Raw genomic sequence first — 20,759 nt, forward strand, 5'->3', positions numbered from 1 at the left:
TCCTTCCAAGGATGCCAGACTCAAGACTCTGGGCACCTGTGGCTCACATGTCTGTGTCATCTTAGTGTCCTATACCCCAGCCTTCTTCTCTTTCCTCACCCATCGGTTTGGGCAAAAAGTGGCACCACAGGTGCATATATTTGTGGCCAACATCTATCTTCTTGTGCCACCCATGGTGAACCCCATTATTTATGGTGTGAGGACCAAGAAAATACGAAACAGATTCCTCAGAATTTTCAGATTTTCAAAGCACACAAACTGAATTCACATTGTTACTGAGTGAAATCTAAGTACATTCTTTTACCTAACTTAGGACATGTGTTTATTTTCTTCATTTTTAAATATTTTTATAAGATTCAAATGGGTTTTCAGTTGAAAGTGTCTTAAAGAACATAACTGTTTGCTAAAAATAGATAATTTTTCTGTTGAATAATAGATAAAAATTGCAGTTTTTATGGTGGATTTCATACCTGTTTCCCAAAGAAGAAAGGATTGCTCTACAATGATACGGTCACTATTCTCCTATAAATAGTTATTTAAATTTAATTATTATGATTGTAATACACAGTATTTAAATGGTTCATTTATCATAATGCCTGCATTACCACTATAAGAAATGTGCCTATATTTGTGTAGAAATTAGGTTTATGCGGAAGCAGAAAGCTATGCAGACATCTTATATGGAATGTACTTTTCATTGGCCATTTTGCAACACTCTGTAGCTATTCATACCCTGTTCTGGTTATATCTCATTTAATCAGTATTATTCTACCACTCCTTTTTTGAGAGGAATTTATTTATCATCCATTCTATTTATTTATATTTATATTTTATTTCAAATGCTGTCACTCCTCCTAGTTCCCCCTTCACAGACTCCCTCCCTCATCCATCCTTTCTTTCTCCTCTGAGGGGGTGAACCCCATTCTGGGTATTTTCCCACCCTGGCGCATCAAGATTGCCAGATTAAGCACATATTCTCACACTGAGGTCAGAAAAGGCAGTTCTGTTGGAGAACAGATGTCAGTCAGGCTACAGCTTTAGGGAGAGCCCCTGTTCCAGTTCTTGGGGGACCCACATGAAGACTTAGCTGCATATCTGCTATATATGTGCCATGGGCCTCATTCCAGCCCATGTATGTTCTTGGTTGTGGGCTCTGTCTCTGAGAGATCCCAGAGGTTCAGTTTAGTTGACTTTGTTGGTCTTCCTATGGGATTTCCATCCCTTTCAGGACCTCCAATCTTTCCCCAACTCTTCCATAAGGTCCCTGTCCTCTGTCCCATGTATGGCTATGGGTACCTGCATCTATTTCAGTCATATACTGGGTAGAACTTCTCAGAGGACATTGATGCTAGGCTCCTGTTTGTAAGCATAGCAGAGTATCATTAATAATGTCAAGGATTGGTGCTGTTGGAATGTTTTGTATAACAATAATTTAAAAATAAAATAAAATAAAATAAATATATGTATCTAACATTCTAAAGAAAGTAATTAGTATTCTCAGTAAGAATTTGTTGAAGAAAACTAGTTTTTCATTTGCAAGTGGTTATCAATTGGAGATAGCTTCTGGGCTAGGAATGAGGTTTGTGTCTACTTCTTTTGCCATGAATTATAAAAAAAAAAAGCAATGCAGAGCTCCATATGACTCGTTGGTCAGGGAGTTCCCAAATACCTCCCAAACAGTATAGATTCCTTCCATTAATCTTAATTTTTCACAAGAACAAGCTAATAAGTTCCTATTGCTGATCATACCACACCATCTGGTCACAGGTCATAGAGAAAACAAGCATGTACTTAACTGGAAAATTCCTCTACACCAGCCATCCTTCACAGTTCCAGAAGTTGCTATTCCAGTTGCTTAGGGAGAAAGGCATTAATGTTATTATTCAGTTCTGATTGGGACTGAACTGTGGAAGGTACAATAGGCCCAGATTCAGGGAGAGAGTACTGGGAGAGACAAATGAAATTGTGTTTAGGTGAGCTTAGCATCCCTGAGATGAGCTAGAAACCTAGTGCATTGGAAATTCCCAGGATCTATGAGGGTGACCCTAGCTAAGACTTAGCAATGGGGGCCTAAACTTGCCATCTTTTGTACCCAGGCAAGACTGCCAGCAGAGGGATTGGAACACTACCCCAGTTACAAAATCTTTGACCTATAGTTTGTCTTTTCTACAAGATGTGCTAGGGTAAAAGTGGCATAGAAATTGTGGGAATGGCCAACAAATAACTCCAGCATGAGATCCATGCCATGAGGAATGGTATTCTCCAATACTCACAAATTGTTGCCTAGCCAGATTAGTTGTCAACAGAGAGGCTTGACCCACCAACTGATGGAAACAGTTGCAGAAGATGCAGAGACCCACAGCCATAAGGTAGAACTTGGGAAATTCTGCAGAAGATGGGAAGGAAGGATTGTAGGAGCCAGGGACATCAAACACACTACAAGAAACTTACAGAATCAACTCACCTGGGCTCATTGGCATTTACAGAGATTGAACTGCCTGCATGTGACTGATTTAGGCCTTAGACACTTGTTACAGTTGGGTAGGTTGATTCTTGTGGCACTTCTAACAGTGAGAACAGAGGCTGACTGACCGTTTCATGACTCTTACCCTCTGACTCTGCTTTTGGGATACTTTTCTCCTACTGGGTTACCTCAGCCCGCTTTAATAATAGAGAATGTACCTGGTCTTATTGCAACATGATATTCAGTAACTGGTTGATATCCATGGGAGTCCTGCTTTTTCTGAATAGAAACAATGGAGGAACAAATGGGATTTAGATGTGGGGTGGGAGAGAAGGTGGAATGGAAGGGCCTGGAGGAGAGGAGGGAGGGGAAATGCCCCCTGGTCGGGTTGAAAATAAAGATTAGAGCCATCAACATTTGATTATGAATAAAGAAGACAACCATGAGACCCACATTTCTCATAGAAGGAACATTTTCCTCCAGTACTCTTTGAGGGAGGTCACTTTCTTCAGTTATGTAGTCATAGATAACTTGCCCTTGGTCTGTTGAATGATTTCCCACCGAAGCTCAGGGAAGGAACTGTAGTTAAGAACAGTGTGACATATAAAAATGCATTTCTCTGCAGCTAACCCTCAAGATATTGATAATGCAAAAATAAAATTATTCATTTTTCTCATAATTAAAAATATAACTTCATTTCTCTTATCTTTCAGGATCCAGCCTTTGTAAGCACCACTTTTCTTTCTGCCTGTGTGTTTTAATGAGTTCATATTTTTATTTCATATATATGACTAGAAAGAATTAGTCTTTTATTCCTGGACTATTTATATGAGGATAGTATTCTAAAAGCTGAACCAATTGTCACAAATGACAAGACTCATTTGAAAAGCTTAATTACATTATCTTTGCTCCTTCTATTTCCTATGAGACAACTCTGGGGCTAAGACTTCTTTCTTATGATGGGTAGGATGGTATTGAAATTTTTCATTGGGTGTTCATACTTTGTGCCTTGCATGCTTAATATAAATTCCGTGTAAACTAGCATTCTATTAGAAGAATTTTGTCCATAGTAGTAGTTTTTAATTAGATGTTTCTATTGGAAAAGAGATCCAGAAACTTTCTGCTCTGCCATATCACTGACATAATCTTTTTTTTTTTGTCTTTATTTTGCTAGAAGCCAGAATTGTTCAATTGTACATGTGCTGCACTTCAATCTAAGCAATTTAAACCTCCTCCTGTGTAAGGTCTAGGCTAGAAAATAGACTCCTAAGAGACATTTTGTCCTTCACAAAATCATCTCTGGAGAATATTTCAGTGTAAGTGTCTCTCTTGGAAAGAGCAGATTCTTAATAAAGATAGAGGTCAGTGATTAAAGAAAGGAAACAGGGCTCTGTCTTTGGTAAGTCTACTTTGTCTTCCACCTCTCAGATGAGTTCTATAGACATAGGAACGAACTTATTGACACACAGACACAGACACAGACACAGACACAGACACAGTCACAGTCACAGACACACATGCAGAGAGAGAGAGAGAGAGAGAGAGAGAGAGAGAGAGAGAGAGAGAGAGAGAGAGAGGATAACAGGAGACAAAAGATACAAGGAAATATATATTTTCAGATGTATTAAAATAATCATTGTAAGTCATTTAGAGACATTCCTTGTTATTTCAATTTTATACAATAAAAGGAGAAAAAAAATGGAAATATAGTGCAAATTGCATGGTTGACAGTTTGTTTCTTTCAACTTGTCAGGAAATAGGATTTCAACACAATAATAGTAATGGTTTGAACTAGTCCCATTTGTGTAGAGATAAATGCATCATTTTTCAATGCATTGGGACATTATCTGTATTCTTTACTATGTATGATGACAAAGAACACTGTTGCTTAGATTTCCGACATCATAAGTGCACTGAATTTTAGCAATTTGAGACAGCTGTTGAATCTCACCATTCTGTGTATGTCTTCAAGTTATTCTCCTTGGTGTACTGTCTACTTAATCAACTTCTTAGATAGTATTACACCATTGAGTATAAATTTCTCTGTTTAGGTGTAATTTTTTTTACATATTTTACATACTTACATATTTTCTTAAATGATCAGTACTCTAATGATTTCTATGATTTAAGATTTTTATGTATTCTTTACAGTTAAAATTAAATAAAATAAATTGAACATATTAGAAGAATCCATTTTCTTATTTACTGATATTCTTTTATAGTGGGTAAACCAGCAAAAGGGAAAAGTTAGCTTTTAGAGCCTATTAGTTGTCCTTTTGCTGTCACCTGTGTGATTTAAAAGTGTAGAAAGATTTATTTTATAAAAACACATCATTGTAAATAAATAATAAACAAATATATTTCACTTTACTAGTAGATTCCTGCTTTAGCTCCTATGTAACAAGTGTCATGCCTTTAAAAACTGTTCTCTATCCCATTATAAGGCCAGCCTTATGGAAAAAAAATGTCTGATGGAAATTTCAGTGAGTTCAACACAACCAATATCCTTTGCCCCAGGCTTTCCTTCTGTTAAAGTGTTTAGTTTTCTAGAAAGGAGTCCCTCATCTTCCTACCCATGTCATATTGCTCCGTAGTTAACTATTTATGAAAGAATCATCTACCAATCCACCCAGTGAGATCATTGCTCTTATTTGTATCTTCTAGATTTCTAGATATTACCTTGGTTCTTATCCTGATAGTGAGTCTTGGTTAGAATTGTTTCTCTAGAATCTTACAAGGATGCTCATGAACAAGGGTTACTTTTTACTGTGAAGCCATCAGCATAACAAATAATCAAAGGCTGTAAAAACATTCCCTAATAGTGTCACAAATAAAGTGCATGAAAGTAGAAAAGAAGAAGATAGCCTCAGGCAGCTGGAGATGTACATAGCTACTAATTATAAAGAACACATTGTTTTTCTCTTTGTATTTAGGCTTTGAAATTTGTTTGATGTGTTTTGGACGGTTCTTAAAATCTTGATTGTCTTGGATTTAGGGGAAATTTACTGACACCTATTATTTGAATAGACACGCGTTTAAAATATATGTATATGTATGAGCATAAATGTGTGTGTATATGTATATATGTATATATGCACTGTGTGTGTGTATATGTATATATGTATACACACACACACACATTTGTGGTCAGGTTTTGTAATGTGATACATTAGTACAATGTGACAATTATTGCTTCCTTTCATTCTCTATTTTAATTTGCTATTTCCTCATTTTCCCTAGCTAAAAACTGTAGCACTGAACATTTGGAAAGTCTGAAATAATGTGATATCTCTTCCCTTTATGAAAGGTAAGACTAACTATATATGTTGTCTATAAATATTTAACACAATTATGTTATTTGTACAGATTTTGAGATAACATTTCACATGAGGTACACACTACCTCAAGGCTAGTTGATACAATTACTTTGAATATATTACACCATAATTTTGAAATTATAATAAACATATACTGACAGATAAGTCAATTCTAAGCCTTTAAATGACTTTTTAATGGTTGAGATTACATTTCAACAAAGTGTATTGAGAACATAATTTTGTCTGTGTTAACAGCTAGAAATTGATGCTTACTAGAGAGCCTTCTTTGTCAAAGTAGAAAATAATTCTGTTGGTTATGATGACAGAGTATATAATGGGAGTCAGTTAAACCAATCCCTTACCACAACATCAATAACAAGGCCAATACAGATTAATAGAGAAGAAAGGCACCAAAATGAATATATTATGACTAATCTTATTTTGATTCATGGTATAACTTCTGTCGAAGCCACCAAAAATTTACTCTTGAATATTGTTCTTTACATAGATGCTTTGAATTGTATGTTTATATTGAAGCCCAGGATATGTACAGTTAGCACAATGTTCTTACATTAGGTCTCTAAATCCACAGATTTTGGCCTGCAACCCTGAAGACTGTTGCGTGTTTGTTCCTAAGGACCTTGGACTTAGGTATGACCAAGCAGGATGCCCCTTTCCAATGATACCCAATTTCACCCTTCCTCTTTCCTATTGCTGGGGATCCCAGGACTAGAGTCTTACCACACCTGGATTGGTTTTCCCTTCTGTGCTGTGTACCTGATTGCTCTCCTTGGGAACTTCACTATCTTGTTGGTAATTAAGACTGACAGCAGCCTCCACCAGCCCATGTTCTACTTTCTGGCCATGCTAGCTACCATTGATTTGGGCCTTTCAACAGCAACCATCCCTAAGATGCTTGGGATTTTCTGGTTTAGCTTCAGGGTAATACTTTTTGGTGCCTGCCTCACACAGATGTTTTTTATCCACAACTTCACAGGCATGGAGTCAGCAGTCCTCTTGGCGATGGCTTATGACCGCTATGTGGCCATCTGCAACCCACTTCGATATAGCACCATCCTCACCAACAAGGCAGTTTCTATGATTGGTCTAGGTGTGCTAGTGAGATCATTTCTTTCTGTTATCCCATTTGTATTTCTCATACTACGGTTGCCCTTCTGTGGGAATAATGTCATACCCCACACCTACTGTGAGCACATGGGTCTCGCTCGTCTGTCTTGTGCCAGTATCAAGGTCAATATAATCTATGGCCTGGGTGCTATTTCAATCCTGGTTTTTGACATTATAGCCATCGCTCTTTCTTATGCACAGATACTCCGTGCGGTTTTCCGTCTCCCTTCTCAGGAAGCCCGAATCAAGTCCCTCAGCACTTGTGGTTCTCATGTCTGTGTCATACTTGCTTTCTATACACCAGCCCTCTTTTCTTTCATGACACACCGCTTTGGTAGGAATGTGCCTCGCTATATACATATACTTCTGGCCAACCTTTATGTTGTAGTGCCACCAATGCTCAATCCTGTCATATATGGGGTGAGAACCAAACAAATCTATAACCGTGTGAAGAAAATATTATTACAAAAATAAGAAATATATATGAATATATTAATAAAATACTTAAAAGATAACGTGACAGAGGAACAATTAGTATAATGTAAATGTAAATATTTTTGATAGAAACGTTTGTTCTCTTGTGCAATTTTGAGTTTAGAATGTGTTTTGAGTTTGTATACACCAAGCATTATTGTCATTCATATCGTAAATGTATTCATATATGTCAATTCATGTCCAAATATATATTGGTTTTCATGGACAAAGCACACTATTTACATATAATTAAAGGAGCTTTGCATGACCTGCAGAAGCTGCTTGCATTTTTCCACTCATCTATTTGTTCTCGTCTTATCTTAAAATTAAAATTAAATTTTGTAGTTATTTTATCCTGTGTCCCAACATTAACCACATGATTTTAATATTTACACAAAGATTGCATATCATTATGTTCTTTCTTTAATATGTATTTTAATTTTTCTCAGTAATTTATTTTACAAAGGTAGCCTTGGTTATTTTTTCATAGATTAATTGTGAATGATTCAAACTATTTATTTATTTATTTATTTATTTATTTATTTTATATTTTATGGGTAAGCATATTTTGCCTGCATGTTTGTCGTGCATTGCATGCAGACAGTATCCATGAATGCCAGGAGAGGGCATCAAATTCCCTGGAACTGGAATTACAGATGTTATCCTCCAAGTGGATGTTGGAAACTTTAGAACTCTTACCTGATCCCCTGCAAGAGAAACAAATACTCTTAACCCACTAGCCACCTCTCCAACCAAAGCATAAGGGATTTAATGCAAAATGTTCTACTAATATTATATCCTGCTTTAATACAGAGCAATTTTGACAGCTGGTGGCATCATTACTTATACTCTCAGTTTTCTTTGTTTCTTTTCTACACTAAGTGAGCTTTCCTTCTATTAATATCTTCTGAAGTTGTAATGCAACCAAAGAAGGTCCTAGAAGTTGTCATATGCTGTTTTGTCATTTGGTTCATTCTCCATGTTTTAAAGTTCCTTCAAGCTCAATTTGCTCAATACTTTTAATATCCCTCTTATTTTGTAGACACAAGACAACTCCTTAAAAAAAACCTCTGTTATAATACCAATATACCTATGTAACTAGGGTTTTTAAAAATTTCTGTTCACATGCATGTTAGTTGTTTTCTGGCACTGGCATTTTTCATTTGCTCTTTAAACTTCTTTTTTGTTCTAAAAGGATACGTTTATATCAGAATAAATTCCTACGTATCAGTATATCGTAAGTATTGAGTTATAATTAGAAAAGTATGCACACAGGCTATAGAATAATGGTTGCTTTCTACCACTGAACTTGTGAGCAAATGGCTTAACTATATTCTTCATTAAGAATATATACAGAGCAATTTTGACATTATAGCCATCGCTCTTTCTTATGCACAGATACTCGGTGCGGTTTTCCGTCTCCCTTCTCAGGAAGCCCGAATCAAGTCCCTCAGCACTTGTGGTTCTCATGTTTGTGTCATACTTGCTTTCTACACACCAGCCCTCTTTTCTTTCATGACACACCGCTTTGATAGGAATGTGCTATATACATATACTTCTGGCCAACCTTTATGTTGTAGTGCCACCAATGCTCAATCCTGTCATATATGGGGTGAGAACCAAACAAATCTATGACCGTGTGAAGAAGATATTATTACAAAAATAAGAAATACATATGAATATATTAATAAAATACTTAAAAGATGACATGACAGAGGAACAATTAGTATAATGTAAACATAAATATTTTTGATAGAAACTTTTGTTCTCTTGTGCAATTTTGAGTTTAGAATGTGTTTTGAGTTTGTATACACCAAGCATTATTGTCATGCATATTGTAAATGTATTCATATATGTCAACTCATGTCCAAATATATATTGGTGGTGAGGATGGTGCTATATCGAAGTGGGTTGCAGATGGCCACATAGCGGTCATTGCCATTGCCAAGAGGACTGCTAACTCCATGCCTGTGAAGTTGTGGATAAAAAAACATCTGTGTGAGGCAGGCACCAAAAAGTATTACCCTGAAGCTAAACCAGAAGATCCCAAGCATTTTAGGGATGGTTGCTGTTGACATACATATAAGAATATGCTGACCCTAACACTGAGCAACCCCTCTGTCAATAGGACAAATCAGCAACTTACAGATTGGGAATAAATGTTCACTAAGCCCACATCCAATAGAGGGCTAGTATCTAAAATATATAAAGAACTCAAGAAGCTAAGCACCAAACAAACAAACAACCCAATCAAAAAAATGGGATATAGAACTAAACAGAGAATTCACAACAGAAGAATCTTGAAAGGCTGAGAAGCAGTTAAAGAAATGTTCAAAATCCTTAGTGATCATGAAAATGCAAATCAAAACCATCCTGAGATTCTACCTTACACCAATCAGAATGTCTATGATCAATACTCAGGTTACAGCACATGTTGGTGAGGATGTGGAGAAAGAGGAACACTCCTCCATTGTTGGTGGGATTGCAAAGTGCTACAACATTTCTTTAAAATAGATTTTTTAACCCTTTATCAGTCTTGAAAGATATCATTCCTGCTTCATTCCTAGTATTGTCCTTTACACTAAAGGGTAAAAAAATTAATTAATTTATTTACTATATAATTGTATTGAACCTTCTGTGATATCAAAGCACACTCTATTCTTTAAGTGTTATACTATATGTATCTTCAAACTAAATGTTATATTTTGTTGGCTTACCATAATCAATTTTTAAAAGTGTGTTCTAAGTAAATATTCAAACACCCTCATTAGACAGTATCTGCTTTAGCAAAATATTCTTTCACTTACATGTCCCAGCAAAACGTCATTTGATATAATTGACTTTCCAAAAAAACCAGAAGTTTCCACTTCAAGGAAGCCTCCTGCTGACAATTGGGCTAGGCACTCATATATGAATACAACAGAATATCATTAGAAATCATTTCATTGAGGTTTTTTTACTAGTTGTGTGTATATGAAGTCTGGGCTATCAGATTTCCACTTCCTGGTCATTCAGGCAGTATTTGACATGCTCCCTCTAGTGGCTTGGGCATCAAGTTAGGCCAATCATTGGTTGGCTACTCCCAAAAGCTCCTCCCACATCTTGCAGACAGGACAGGTTGTAGGTGGAAGGTTTTTAGGCTGGGTTGCTGCTCCAGGCTCATCACTGAATGCCTTGTGTGGTTACAGAAGATGAATGGTTCAGGCTCCATATATTCCATTACTAGGAGTCCTCATTAGGGTCACCCTCCTGGGTTTCAGGAAGTTTTCACTATACTAGGATTCCACATTTCCCCTATTCCCAAGTGCCCCTTCACTTTCAGAAGCCTCTTCTTGTACTCTCTCCCTCTGTCTCTCCCTCCTCAATCTGATCCTTCCTGTTCTTATCCTGATCTTCCTCCAACACCCACAAAATCTATTCTAATTTCCTTTCTCAGGGAGAGCCACATATCACCTTTAGAACTCTCTTTGTTACTTAGTTTCTCTGTGTCTGTGATTATAGCATGGTTATCCTTTACAGGATATGTCAACTTATAAGTGAGCATATACCAGGGTTTTCTCTTTAGGAATGTCAACTTATAAGTGAGCATATACCAGGGTTTTCTCTTTAGGAATGGGCTACCTCATTCAGGATAAATTTTTTTCGAGTTCCATTCATTTGCCTGCAAAATACATGATGCCATTTTTCCCTAAGAACGGAGAAATACACCATTGTGTAAATGAACCACATTTTCTTTATCCATTATTCTCAGAGGATGAGTTGTAGAATTTCTCCTTTACATCTATGATTTATGAAACTGGAAGAGCACTTTGGAAAATACATTGAACTGAATAAATGCTATTTAGTGACGTCTTTGTATCATAGGTCTGTGATGCTTATGATGATAGATTTCTTAGAAATAGTGTTCTCTATTGAACTAAGATTCTGTTCAGTTTTGCCTCTAATGCAAGCATAAAATAGTTTCAGCTTTTAAATAATACTTTTAAAAGTTTAATATCATTTATTTCTTAAAAAAATCTCCAATCAGTATGTTTCTAACCTTTTGTGAAGTATATACATTTTTGTGAATTATAAAAATGCATTTCACTGCACAAACAACTACAAGACATCAACATAAAGAAACCACTGTTTAGTCCCTAGGACCTCTCAGTGGTCTGGTTGGTTAGTTAATATTGCTCTTCCTATGGGGTTGCAATCCCCTCCAGTCCTTCCTCTAGCTCTTCCATTGGAGTCCCCTAGCTCAGTCTGATGGTTGGCTGTGAGTATCTGAATCTATATTAGTCAGGTGCTGGCAGAGCCTCTCAGAGGACAGCCATACCAGGCTCCTGTCAGCAAGAGCCTGTAGACATCACCAATAATGTTTAGTGTCTGCAGATGGGATGGATCCCTAGGTGGGGTGGTCCTTGGATGGCCTTTCCTTCAGTCTTTGCTCCTGTTTTTGTCCCTGTCTTTCCTTTGAACAGGAATAATTCTGGGCTAAAAATTTTTAGATGGGTGGTGTAGCTCATTGAGCATAGAGGGATCAAACTGGTGCCTTGTATGGATCCTTCACCCCTACTTTCTTGTCTTTTTGGCTTGAGAAGATACCTGTAGAGAGAATCTCTTGTGCAAGGGGTGGAAGCTTTACCTGTCAGTAAAAGATTATTTGCCTATGAGCTAAAGCAGGAAATTGGCAAGTGAGAGTTCTGATATAGAGGATTCTGGACAGGGGAGATTTTGCTGAACACTGATGGAGATAGGTACATGAAATTGAGGAGAGAGAGCTAAACACACTGCAGGACTTAGAATAGAATAAATGGGATAAGGTACAAACTTGTCAGGGAATTAGAAAAAGCCTATGGCCTAAGCATTTATTCATAATTAATACAGGGTCATTATTTTGGAAACTTGGGTGGAGGTAGAAAAGCCCACAGTTACAAGTATCCTTTAGGCTATAGAAAGAAACCTGGACACTAATCCAGCCATGAAATCATCTGCCTACAATCTGTCCCAAGTACAAAATATGCTTGGGTAACAGTAGAATAGAACTTGTGGGAGCAGCCAACCAAAGTTTAGTTTAACTTGAGCCCAAGCCAGGAGAAGAGTCCATACCTCACCTTGCCTGGATGGCCAGAAACCAAGACTAGATAGCCCAGAGACCTAGGGTACAAACATAAATGGCAAAAATAAATAAATAAATAAATAAACAAGCCAAAAAACCACCACCAACAAAAGAACAAGCAAGCAAACATAGAAATGATTTTTAATGATAATCTATAGATTGCTGTCTCATATAGTTATCATCAGAGAGCCTCTGGCAGCAGTTGGGATGTGGGTACAGACTTCCTCTCGCAGCAGTTGGGAGTGGGTACAGAGACCCATTATCCAGACACTATGCACACAGAGTCTAAATTGAAGCTTTCCATCAGGTACCTCCTGTCTCAGATTAGGGGACCATATAGAAGAGGAAGATGAAAAAATTGTAGGAGTCATAGGGGATGGAGAACACCAGGAGAAGATGGCCTACCATAACAATTAAGCAGGGCTCACATGGGCTCACAAAGACTGAAGCAGCAAGCATGGCCTACATGGGTCTGTATCAGGTTATCTGTATATTTTATGGCTATTAGCTTAGAGGCTTTGTGAAACTCCAGACAGTGGGACCAGTTGTGTCACTGACTCTTTTTCCTGTTCCTGAAACTCTTTTCCTTGAATTAGGTTGCCTTGTCCAGTCTTATTAGGAGGGCTTTTATCTTGTCTTATTATATCTTGTTTTGTCCTGTCATGGAGTCATGTCTTCGATATCTGCTCTTCTCTCAAGAGGAAATGGAGGGAAAGTGGATCTGGGGGAAAGGGAAGGAGAGAGGTGGTTGGGAGGACTGGAGGGATGGGAAAATGTGATCAGGGTGTATTGTATGAGAGAAGAATTTATTTTCAATAAAAAATAAGAAAATATTTTAAAATACATTAGAAGTAAAACAAAATCTCTAGATTTTGAAATGACTTGGTTTCAGGTACATTTCCATCATCTCTCTGATATGACTTAATGTAGCAATAGAGTATAAAATAAGCAATCAGATATTAAGAAAATTCTAGGAATGAGTATGACATTACATAATTCAAAAATGGAATTATAAAAGCACTGTACACTGCTTTGATGTCAGAAAATGCATAAATGGCAAGGATATATTTGAAAATATAATTCCAAACACAATAATTATAGAAATAATTATAGAAATTAAGGAGCATAAAAGCTATAAATAAAAGTTAACTACATGAAAAATGACGCTCCTTTGAAGCAAAACTCAAAAGAGATTCCAGAATCCTCAGAGGGGTTTTGAAACTGTAGAATTCCAATGGCATGATACAGCTCTCTGGTACACTCAGTCCCTGAACAGACTGAGCTAAACTGGTTTCTCAGGGGAGTTCCCTTCTCTTCATAAAGTATACAACCGGAGAAACCCTGGAAACTGGAATCCTGGGCTGTCTGCCACTGTAGGAAGAGGCAGCACTTTGTTTTTCTTGATCAGGGAGCCCAGGTTTTGGGCCTGCATTGTGCCTCCCACTAAAATGTCTTACAGCAGGTGAGTCGATCCCACACAGTGGATGCAGAGGGCTTATTGGAGGGTATATCAGGCGGTCCTAGTTACAGGTGCAGCACAGGTGAAAATGTCATCTCACTTTGTTCCAGCTTTCATTATGGAAAGGAAGGATGTAGACAAGATGGATAGAGTTCTCTCTGACAAGGGCCTTGGTGAGTGCCTGGTGTTCAGAGCCCCAGTCAATGTTGAGTCTTAGTGATCTCTTGATACACTTGGGATAGCTTTGGAGACCCTCCTAAATATGGCCTTGTAATATGGGCTTTAATCTGTGTATTAATATATGTTAATGGAACAGAATCTGAAAGGTTGTTAGTGAACTTCAGTTTGAGTGTAGTTTGTGTGATAAAGTACCAATTTGAGTCAGTCTAATTTTATTCAAATAAAGTCAAGACTTCGATACACATTGTTGGTTTAACAATGCAATTTAAGAGATTTATCAATTTATCCTGGAAAGATTATTTTCCTAGATAAGTGTACATAAAGGATTCTTAAATGACTGTTTCATTTGTCACCTGACTAAATAGACAACCTATACTTTGAATGATGATTTTAAAGTACTGGCTCTTAATCTAACTAGCCATCTTTGATTTCAACCTATACAGAATGATGTGGGTTCAGTGAATTTTTGTATGTATGATTGGCATGACACATTTTTCTTGCAAATAAGATATTAGAATTGAAACTATTTCCATGCATAATAATGAACATGCATTCCTTTCTTGAACAAAGCCTTGGCATTAGGCATTTTACTCAACTTCCTGTATGCAGTTATGTTGATGATATTATTACGGTCATAGCCTTTACAGATACAGAAAGGAAGACTTGGGAAATAATTTGTCCAAGACGGTTAATAAGTGGCAGAGTGAAGTTGTAAATTTGTGGGGATATTTTAGATCCAAACAGTGTGGCCATCCACTATAAATAACAGAAACTCAATTACCATGGTGGAGTGAAGGAATTTATGTGAATATAGAGTCCATAAGTGAATGGATAAGAGACAATGAGAAGATATCTGAAAGCATGAGATCTTTAAGTAAGTGCGCATCTATGGCACTGTTGAGAAAGGTGTGTAATGAAGGAGTACTGTGGGGTGATGTTCCTTTAATTTGCATAGACAACATCAGTCAAAGGGTAATGAACTCAAAGTACTATGGAGGTATTTTGAATACTAATCTTTGGATGTTAAAATTTAAACATAATTAATGCATTATTGTTATGTATTTTAGAATTTAGATGTAGACTGTTATTCAATCTCATGTAAAGAATAGTATTGCTTTAGATACCAAATATGTGCAATCCTAGAATAAAGTCAGTATAATGAATAGGTTGATAGGGAAATTGTCTCTTAATGATAGCAGAATAACAAATATGAAGGAGATAAACACTCAGTACAAATAAGATCTATATTGTAAATAAAAGGAAAATTCAAAATCAAAACACAACAATAGTATAACATTTAATCTTTTAGGATATTTATTTTATGGTTTCATAATGTGACCAAGAAAAATAGCAACCTAATTTTAGGATATTTTTGTTTTATTACTTGAGTGAAAATAATTTTCCTTCATGTAAAATATACTATCTCTAAAACTCACTGCAAAGTATAGACTTAGTTAAAACAAATTGTAAATTGTATGTTATAGAAGGTTGATGTTTGTACTTACTGTGATGAGATCTACACTTCATACCAATTTTCTATAGAGAATTTTAAGCACACAATGATATTATCTTGGGTTTTAACAACAGTAGAGAGAGAGAGAGAGAGAGAGAGAGAGAGAGAGAGAGAGAGAGAGAGCAAGCAAGAGAGAGAGAGAGAGAAAGAGAGAGAGAGACAGAGAGAGAAAGTTAGATGATAGATAACCTTAAAAATGAAGGAATGTTGTTCTCAACAATATGGATGGTTTTATAGAGCATCATGTTATGGCCCAGAAAGACAAACACAGCATAATCTAATTTCTAGTTGGAGTGTATACAAATAAACTCATAGAAACAAAGAGTAGAAGTATATGAAAAAATCATGAACCTACTACACTTTTGTTCTGACTTGAATTTGACTTATTTAGAATGAAATTTACACATGAATAAATGCACACATATTCACCCATTTTTGACAGGTGCTTATACCTACATATTTTATGGCACTGTAAAGCAATATTTTTTCATTAACTTAAATCTAGCGCCTGTGTCCATTTTTAGTCTACTGACTCCTCTTAACTCTTGACAGCTTACCTGATAATAACACAGTTCCATTTTGCTTTGTAAAAAATTAACACATGTTGGGAAATACATGGTGTGTTAAGTCAATTTTGTAATTAGAAGTATACTAACTAAATATAATGACTCAATATTGATTTATACATTTGCATTAATAATTAATCTATACTAATTGCCAAATAGGTTCTCTTTATATAAACTACTCCCTTATTAACAAGTGTTTTGAATCCAGGCAGTGGTGGCACAAACCTTTAATCCCAGCTCTTGGGAGGCAGAGGCAGGTGGATTTCTGAGTTCAAGAACAGCCTGGTCTACAGAGTGAGTTCAGGACAGCCAGGATTACACAGAGAAACCCTGTCTCAAAAAAATAGAACAAAACAAAAGAAACCAAAAACCAAAAACCAAACCAAAACAAAACAAAAAACAAAAACAAGTTTTTTGAGTTATTTCTACACTAGAACAGTCATGAACAAAGCCGTCCTGAATATTCTTTTGTTATTCTTTTTGTTTGTTTGTTTGTTTGTTTGTTTTTTTGAGACAGAGTTTCTCTGTGTAATCCTGGCTGTCCTAGAACTCACTCTGTAGACCAGGCTGGCCTCGAACTCAGAAATCCGCCTGCCTCTGCCTCCCAAGTGCTGGGATTAAAGGTGTGCACCACCACCGCCCAGCTCTTTTGTTATTCTTTAGATGTACACGTCCCTTCTGTCTTGAGCAATAATTTTGGAGTTTAATTTCTTTCTGAAATGATGGATATAAAACATTACTAAATTTACAAAGTGCCATAATCTCAGCTTCTGCTTTGTTCTTTCCATTTTCCTGGGTCTAATGGGCAGCCTGCTGTTCCATCATCCCAAATCTCCTGCTCTGGTTTTGAATTCCAGGCACCACAGCATTATGTGCTTATTTTTCAAATACAGATAGCTGCTGATTTGGATCATTTCAATAATTTATATCTCTCCTTGTAAAATGTCCATTGACACCTTCTTATTTTTCCCTAATACTTTTCAAAATTATTTGAAGACATATTTATATGCCCTAAACAAAAATTCACTTTTAAGTTGAGTAGTGGAAGTAGGGATCATGCATATTTCTTCCCATTCACACTTTCACTAGCAAATTTACAAATTTGGCAAGATAAAATAGAATAATTTTATGGTTATTGTCTCTTCTGTGTTAAAAAGTAATAGTTTCCAGGAGATGCTAAAATATGTTTTTCTGTGTGGATTCTAAAAATATTAGTATTTTAAAGATTTGTTTATTTTTGTTATTTTTAAAGACTATTTTAACTTAAAATATTAATATGTTTCAGGAATGCAGGTAAGTAATAAATTTAGAAGGATTGTAAAGTTAGACTCTTTTTAGCATAATAAAATTAACTTAACAAAGTCCTATGTTTCTTGAATTAATTTCTTATAAGTAATTTCTTCATACATTATATTACATTCATTCCAATAATTTCTTCATAAAAATCAAGTTGCTCTTCCTATGGGGTTGCCATCCCCTTCAGCTCCTTTAATCCTTCTCCTAACTCTTTCATGAGGTCCCCTACTCAAGTCCAATGGTTGTCTTTGATGCCTCAGTGAAAATGGATATAGGGGGATAATGCAGGTGTGGGCGGGTGAGTGAGGGTGTGGAGGACAGAGAGTGTGTTGTTGTAGAGCAACCTCTCAAAGACAAAGGGGAAAAGGGATAAGGTGAAGAACTCTTAAAGGTGAGACTAGTGTATATAAGTAAAACAACTTAAAAATAAAAATAAAACAAACCAAGTTGCATGTAACTATGTGTTTGTTTCTGATGTTTTCTAGGTTCCTCGTTTGCCCTTCATTTTTCAGTTGTCATATTTTATTACTTATTTGTCTAATAATCTTGAAATCTTTTAATGTGTATTGTTATACCCAATGTTTCTTTTAAGGGTAAATTTAGAATGTTTCTATTGTTATTACAAAATAAATTTCAATTCTGATGTGTTGGTTGGAAGTGTTTTAAACTATTGACAATCTGGGCAAAACCTAAAAAGGTACTCTGAATGACAGAGTTCCAGTCTCTTCCCATTGAAATTCTTTTCTTTTGTATAGTATTTGGTGTTCCTCTGTAATATGGCTGAACCCCTGTAGTTTAATGAAATAAATATTAAAAAGTATTCTCCATGTATAGCATTTTGTGTAGATGAGAAGTTTGAAAAAGAATGATCTAAGGGGAATTGTAAATCACAACCTTGCTGTTGTCAGAAAAGCGGTTCTAATTCCAACATTCTTCATATAATGCTAAATGGAATAGCTGATTATTTAAATATATCTTATATTTCATTGCGATTTAATTTTCTCTAATTATGCTCTTAAGCATTTACTTGACATGTCACCACATGGACTAACCAACAACTTTCATATATTTTCTTATCTCTTCCCAGAAATACTGAAGAAAGATAGTAGACAGTCTCCCAAGAGTCTGAGAAGGATGTCCTCTATTAATGAAACTGCTTCACCTCCCTCTCTCTTCTATCTGCTGGGCATTCCTGGGCTGGAAGCTTTCCACATTTGGATAGCCTTTCCTTTCTTTGTTGTTTATCTGATAGCACTTGTGGGGAATTTCACAATCCTCTTTGTGATCAAGAATGAGCAGAGTCTTCACCAGCCCATGTTCTACTTTCTTGCCCTCCTCTCCTTCATTGATCTTGGTCTTTCTACTTCCACCATCCCCAAGATGTTGGGTATCTTCTGGTTCAACCTTAGGGAGATAAGCTTTGAAGGCTGCCTCATCCAAATGTTCTTCATTCACACTTACACGGGCATGGAATCTGTAGTACTCCTGGCCATGGCAATTGATCGTTTTGTTGCCATTTGTTACCCACTTAGGTATACCTCTATTCTCACCAACAAGGTGGTAGCTGCCATGGCATCGGTGGTAATAGGGAGACCTGTCCTTCTTGTCATCCCTTTTTGTCCCCTCCTAAAACGCCTGCCCTTTTGTGGACACTATGTTATTCCTCATACCTACTGTGAACACATGGGGATAGCTCGTCTTGCTTGCGCCAGCATAAGGATAAACATCATCTATGGCTTATTCACCATTGCTGCATTGATCTTTGATTTAATTCTCATTGCTCTCTCCTATGCTTGGATCCTACAGGCTGTTTTCCGCCTTCCTTCCAGGGATGCCAGACACAAAGCCCTTAGCACATGTGGTTCCCATGTCTGTGTCATCTTAGCCTTTTATACACCAGCGTTTTTCTCTTTTATGACTCATAGGTTTGGCAGAAATGTTCCTCGTTACATCCATATCCTCTTGGCCAATCTCTATGTGGTTGTCCCTCCTTGTTTAAATCCAGTCATTTATGGAGTGAGGACAAAACAAATTAGGGAGGGAGTCATAAAAATATTTGTAAAGAAAGAGTAACTCAAACATCAGAGGTTCATAAATGCAGTCAGGCTGTTCTTCAGCATTTGTCTTTCTCAGTGTTCTCTAACAGACAACTAGATTAAGGGGGCATTCCAGTGTTTCAGCCAGTACCAGAGAATCATCACTCAATGATTCTTTTACAAAATGACTAGTTTGACTTTAAAAGTTTCTTGGCTTTTTCTGACCCCAGTTTCTCCTCTCCTGACTCTTTCCTGTCCCCCTTATAACAGATCTTCTCATCATTATCATCCATTTCCTTTCAAAAAAAAAAAAAAGCAGGCCTCTCAGGAATATCAACTAAACATGGCATAACAAATTATAATTAGACTAGGCAGAAACCCTCATATCAAGCCTTGAACAAGGAAATCCAGGACTGGAAAAAGGGTCTCAAGAGTAAGCAAAAGAGTTGAAGACATCTCCCATGCCCACTGTTAGGAATCCCACAAGAATACCAAGCTAACAACCATAACATGCATGCAGTGGACCTAGATCAGACCTATACAAGGTCTGTGATTATCACTTCAGTATTATGGTCCCCTATGAACCCTGTTTAGTTGATTCTGTGGGTATTTTCTCATGTTGCTCTTAACTTCTCTGGATCCTACAATGCTTCCCTTGGGTCTCTGGGTGTCCAGCCTCTGGTTCCTGGTCATCTAGCTTGGGTCATGTATGGCTCCCATTGATGCCATAGGCCTCAAGACTTTGCTTTTTAGAGAGCTAGAGAACATAGAGGAATGAAATCAAGTAAAGGTATGAAAAGATTTTCTAATATGTGGAAAATTATGTTTACTATGTCAGTAGCAGGAAACTATGTATAGGATTATAAAAAGAAGAATTTTGATGCTACACATATTTTAGGAAATTACTCATGAGTCAATATTTTTGAGCCATATACACTAAGTACACATTTCTCTTCCAGTATTACTATTATTTGTCTTATTCTCCTTAATTGCAGATAGTTATTGCAGCCTTTAAGATAATTAATCCTTATCTCTGAGTCCCATCTCATTTCTGCTATAGATACTACTATAGTACCAAAATTAGAAACAAGTTGTATATGACATAAAGCAAGAAAATACAGCCTTTTATAAACTTACTTTTAAAAAATGACTTTATAAATCTGAAGTTAATATGACCTTATATTCTAAGTAGCATTTATCTTACAAATGCAAGCAAATGTCTTTA

The 20,759-nt window shown here is 36.5% G+C and overlaps 2 protein-coding genes across 3 annotated transcripts; both read left to right on the top strand.

The window, feature by feature from the left end:
* Window positions 1-6,100: 6,100 nt before the first annotated feature.
* On the top strand, window positions 6,101-7,439 carry LOC116100701 (olfactory receptor 52E2-like). 2 transcript variants are annotated; one of them, XM_031384436.1, is made up of 2 exons: window positions 6,101-6,108; window positions 6,444-7,383. In XM_031384436.1, the coding sequence occupies exons 1-2, from the start codon at window positions 6,101-6,103 to the stop codon at window positions 7,381-7,383; spliced, it is 948 nt and encodes a 315-aa protein (XP_031240296.1). The 2 variants fall into 2 exon arrangements, with proteins under 2 accessions (XP_031240296.1, XP_031240297.1); XM_031384437.1 differs by lacking the exon at window positions 6,101-6,108 and having other exon boundaries at window positions 6,377-7,439.
* Window positions 7,440-18,204: 10,765 nt separating this feature from the next.
* LOC116100703 (olfactory receptor 52E4-like) lies at window positions 18,205-19,571 on the top strand. Its single transcript, XM_031384439.1, has 2 exons — window positions 18,205-18,212; window positions 18,629-19,571. Exons 1-2 carry the CDS (start codon window positions 18,205-18,207, stop codon window positions 19,569-19,571), a joined length of 951 nt encoding a protein of 316 aa, XP_031240299.1.
* Window positions 19,572-20,759: the final 1,188 nt, after the last annotated feature.

The sequence above is a fragment of the Mastomys coucha genome, unplaced genomic scaffold (assembly GCF_008632895.1).
Source record: "Mastomys coucha isolate ucsf_1 unplaced genomic scaffold, UCSF_Mcou_1 pScaffold21, whole genome shotgun sequence".
Classification (NCBI taxonomy): domain Eukaryota; kingdom Metazoa; phylum Chordata; class Mammalia; order Rodentia; family Muridae; genus Mastomys; species Mastomys coucha.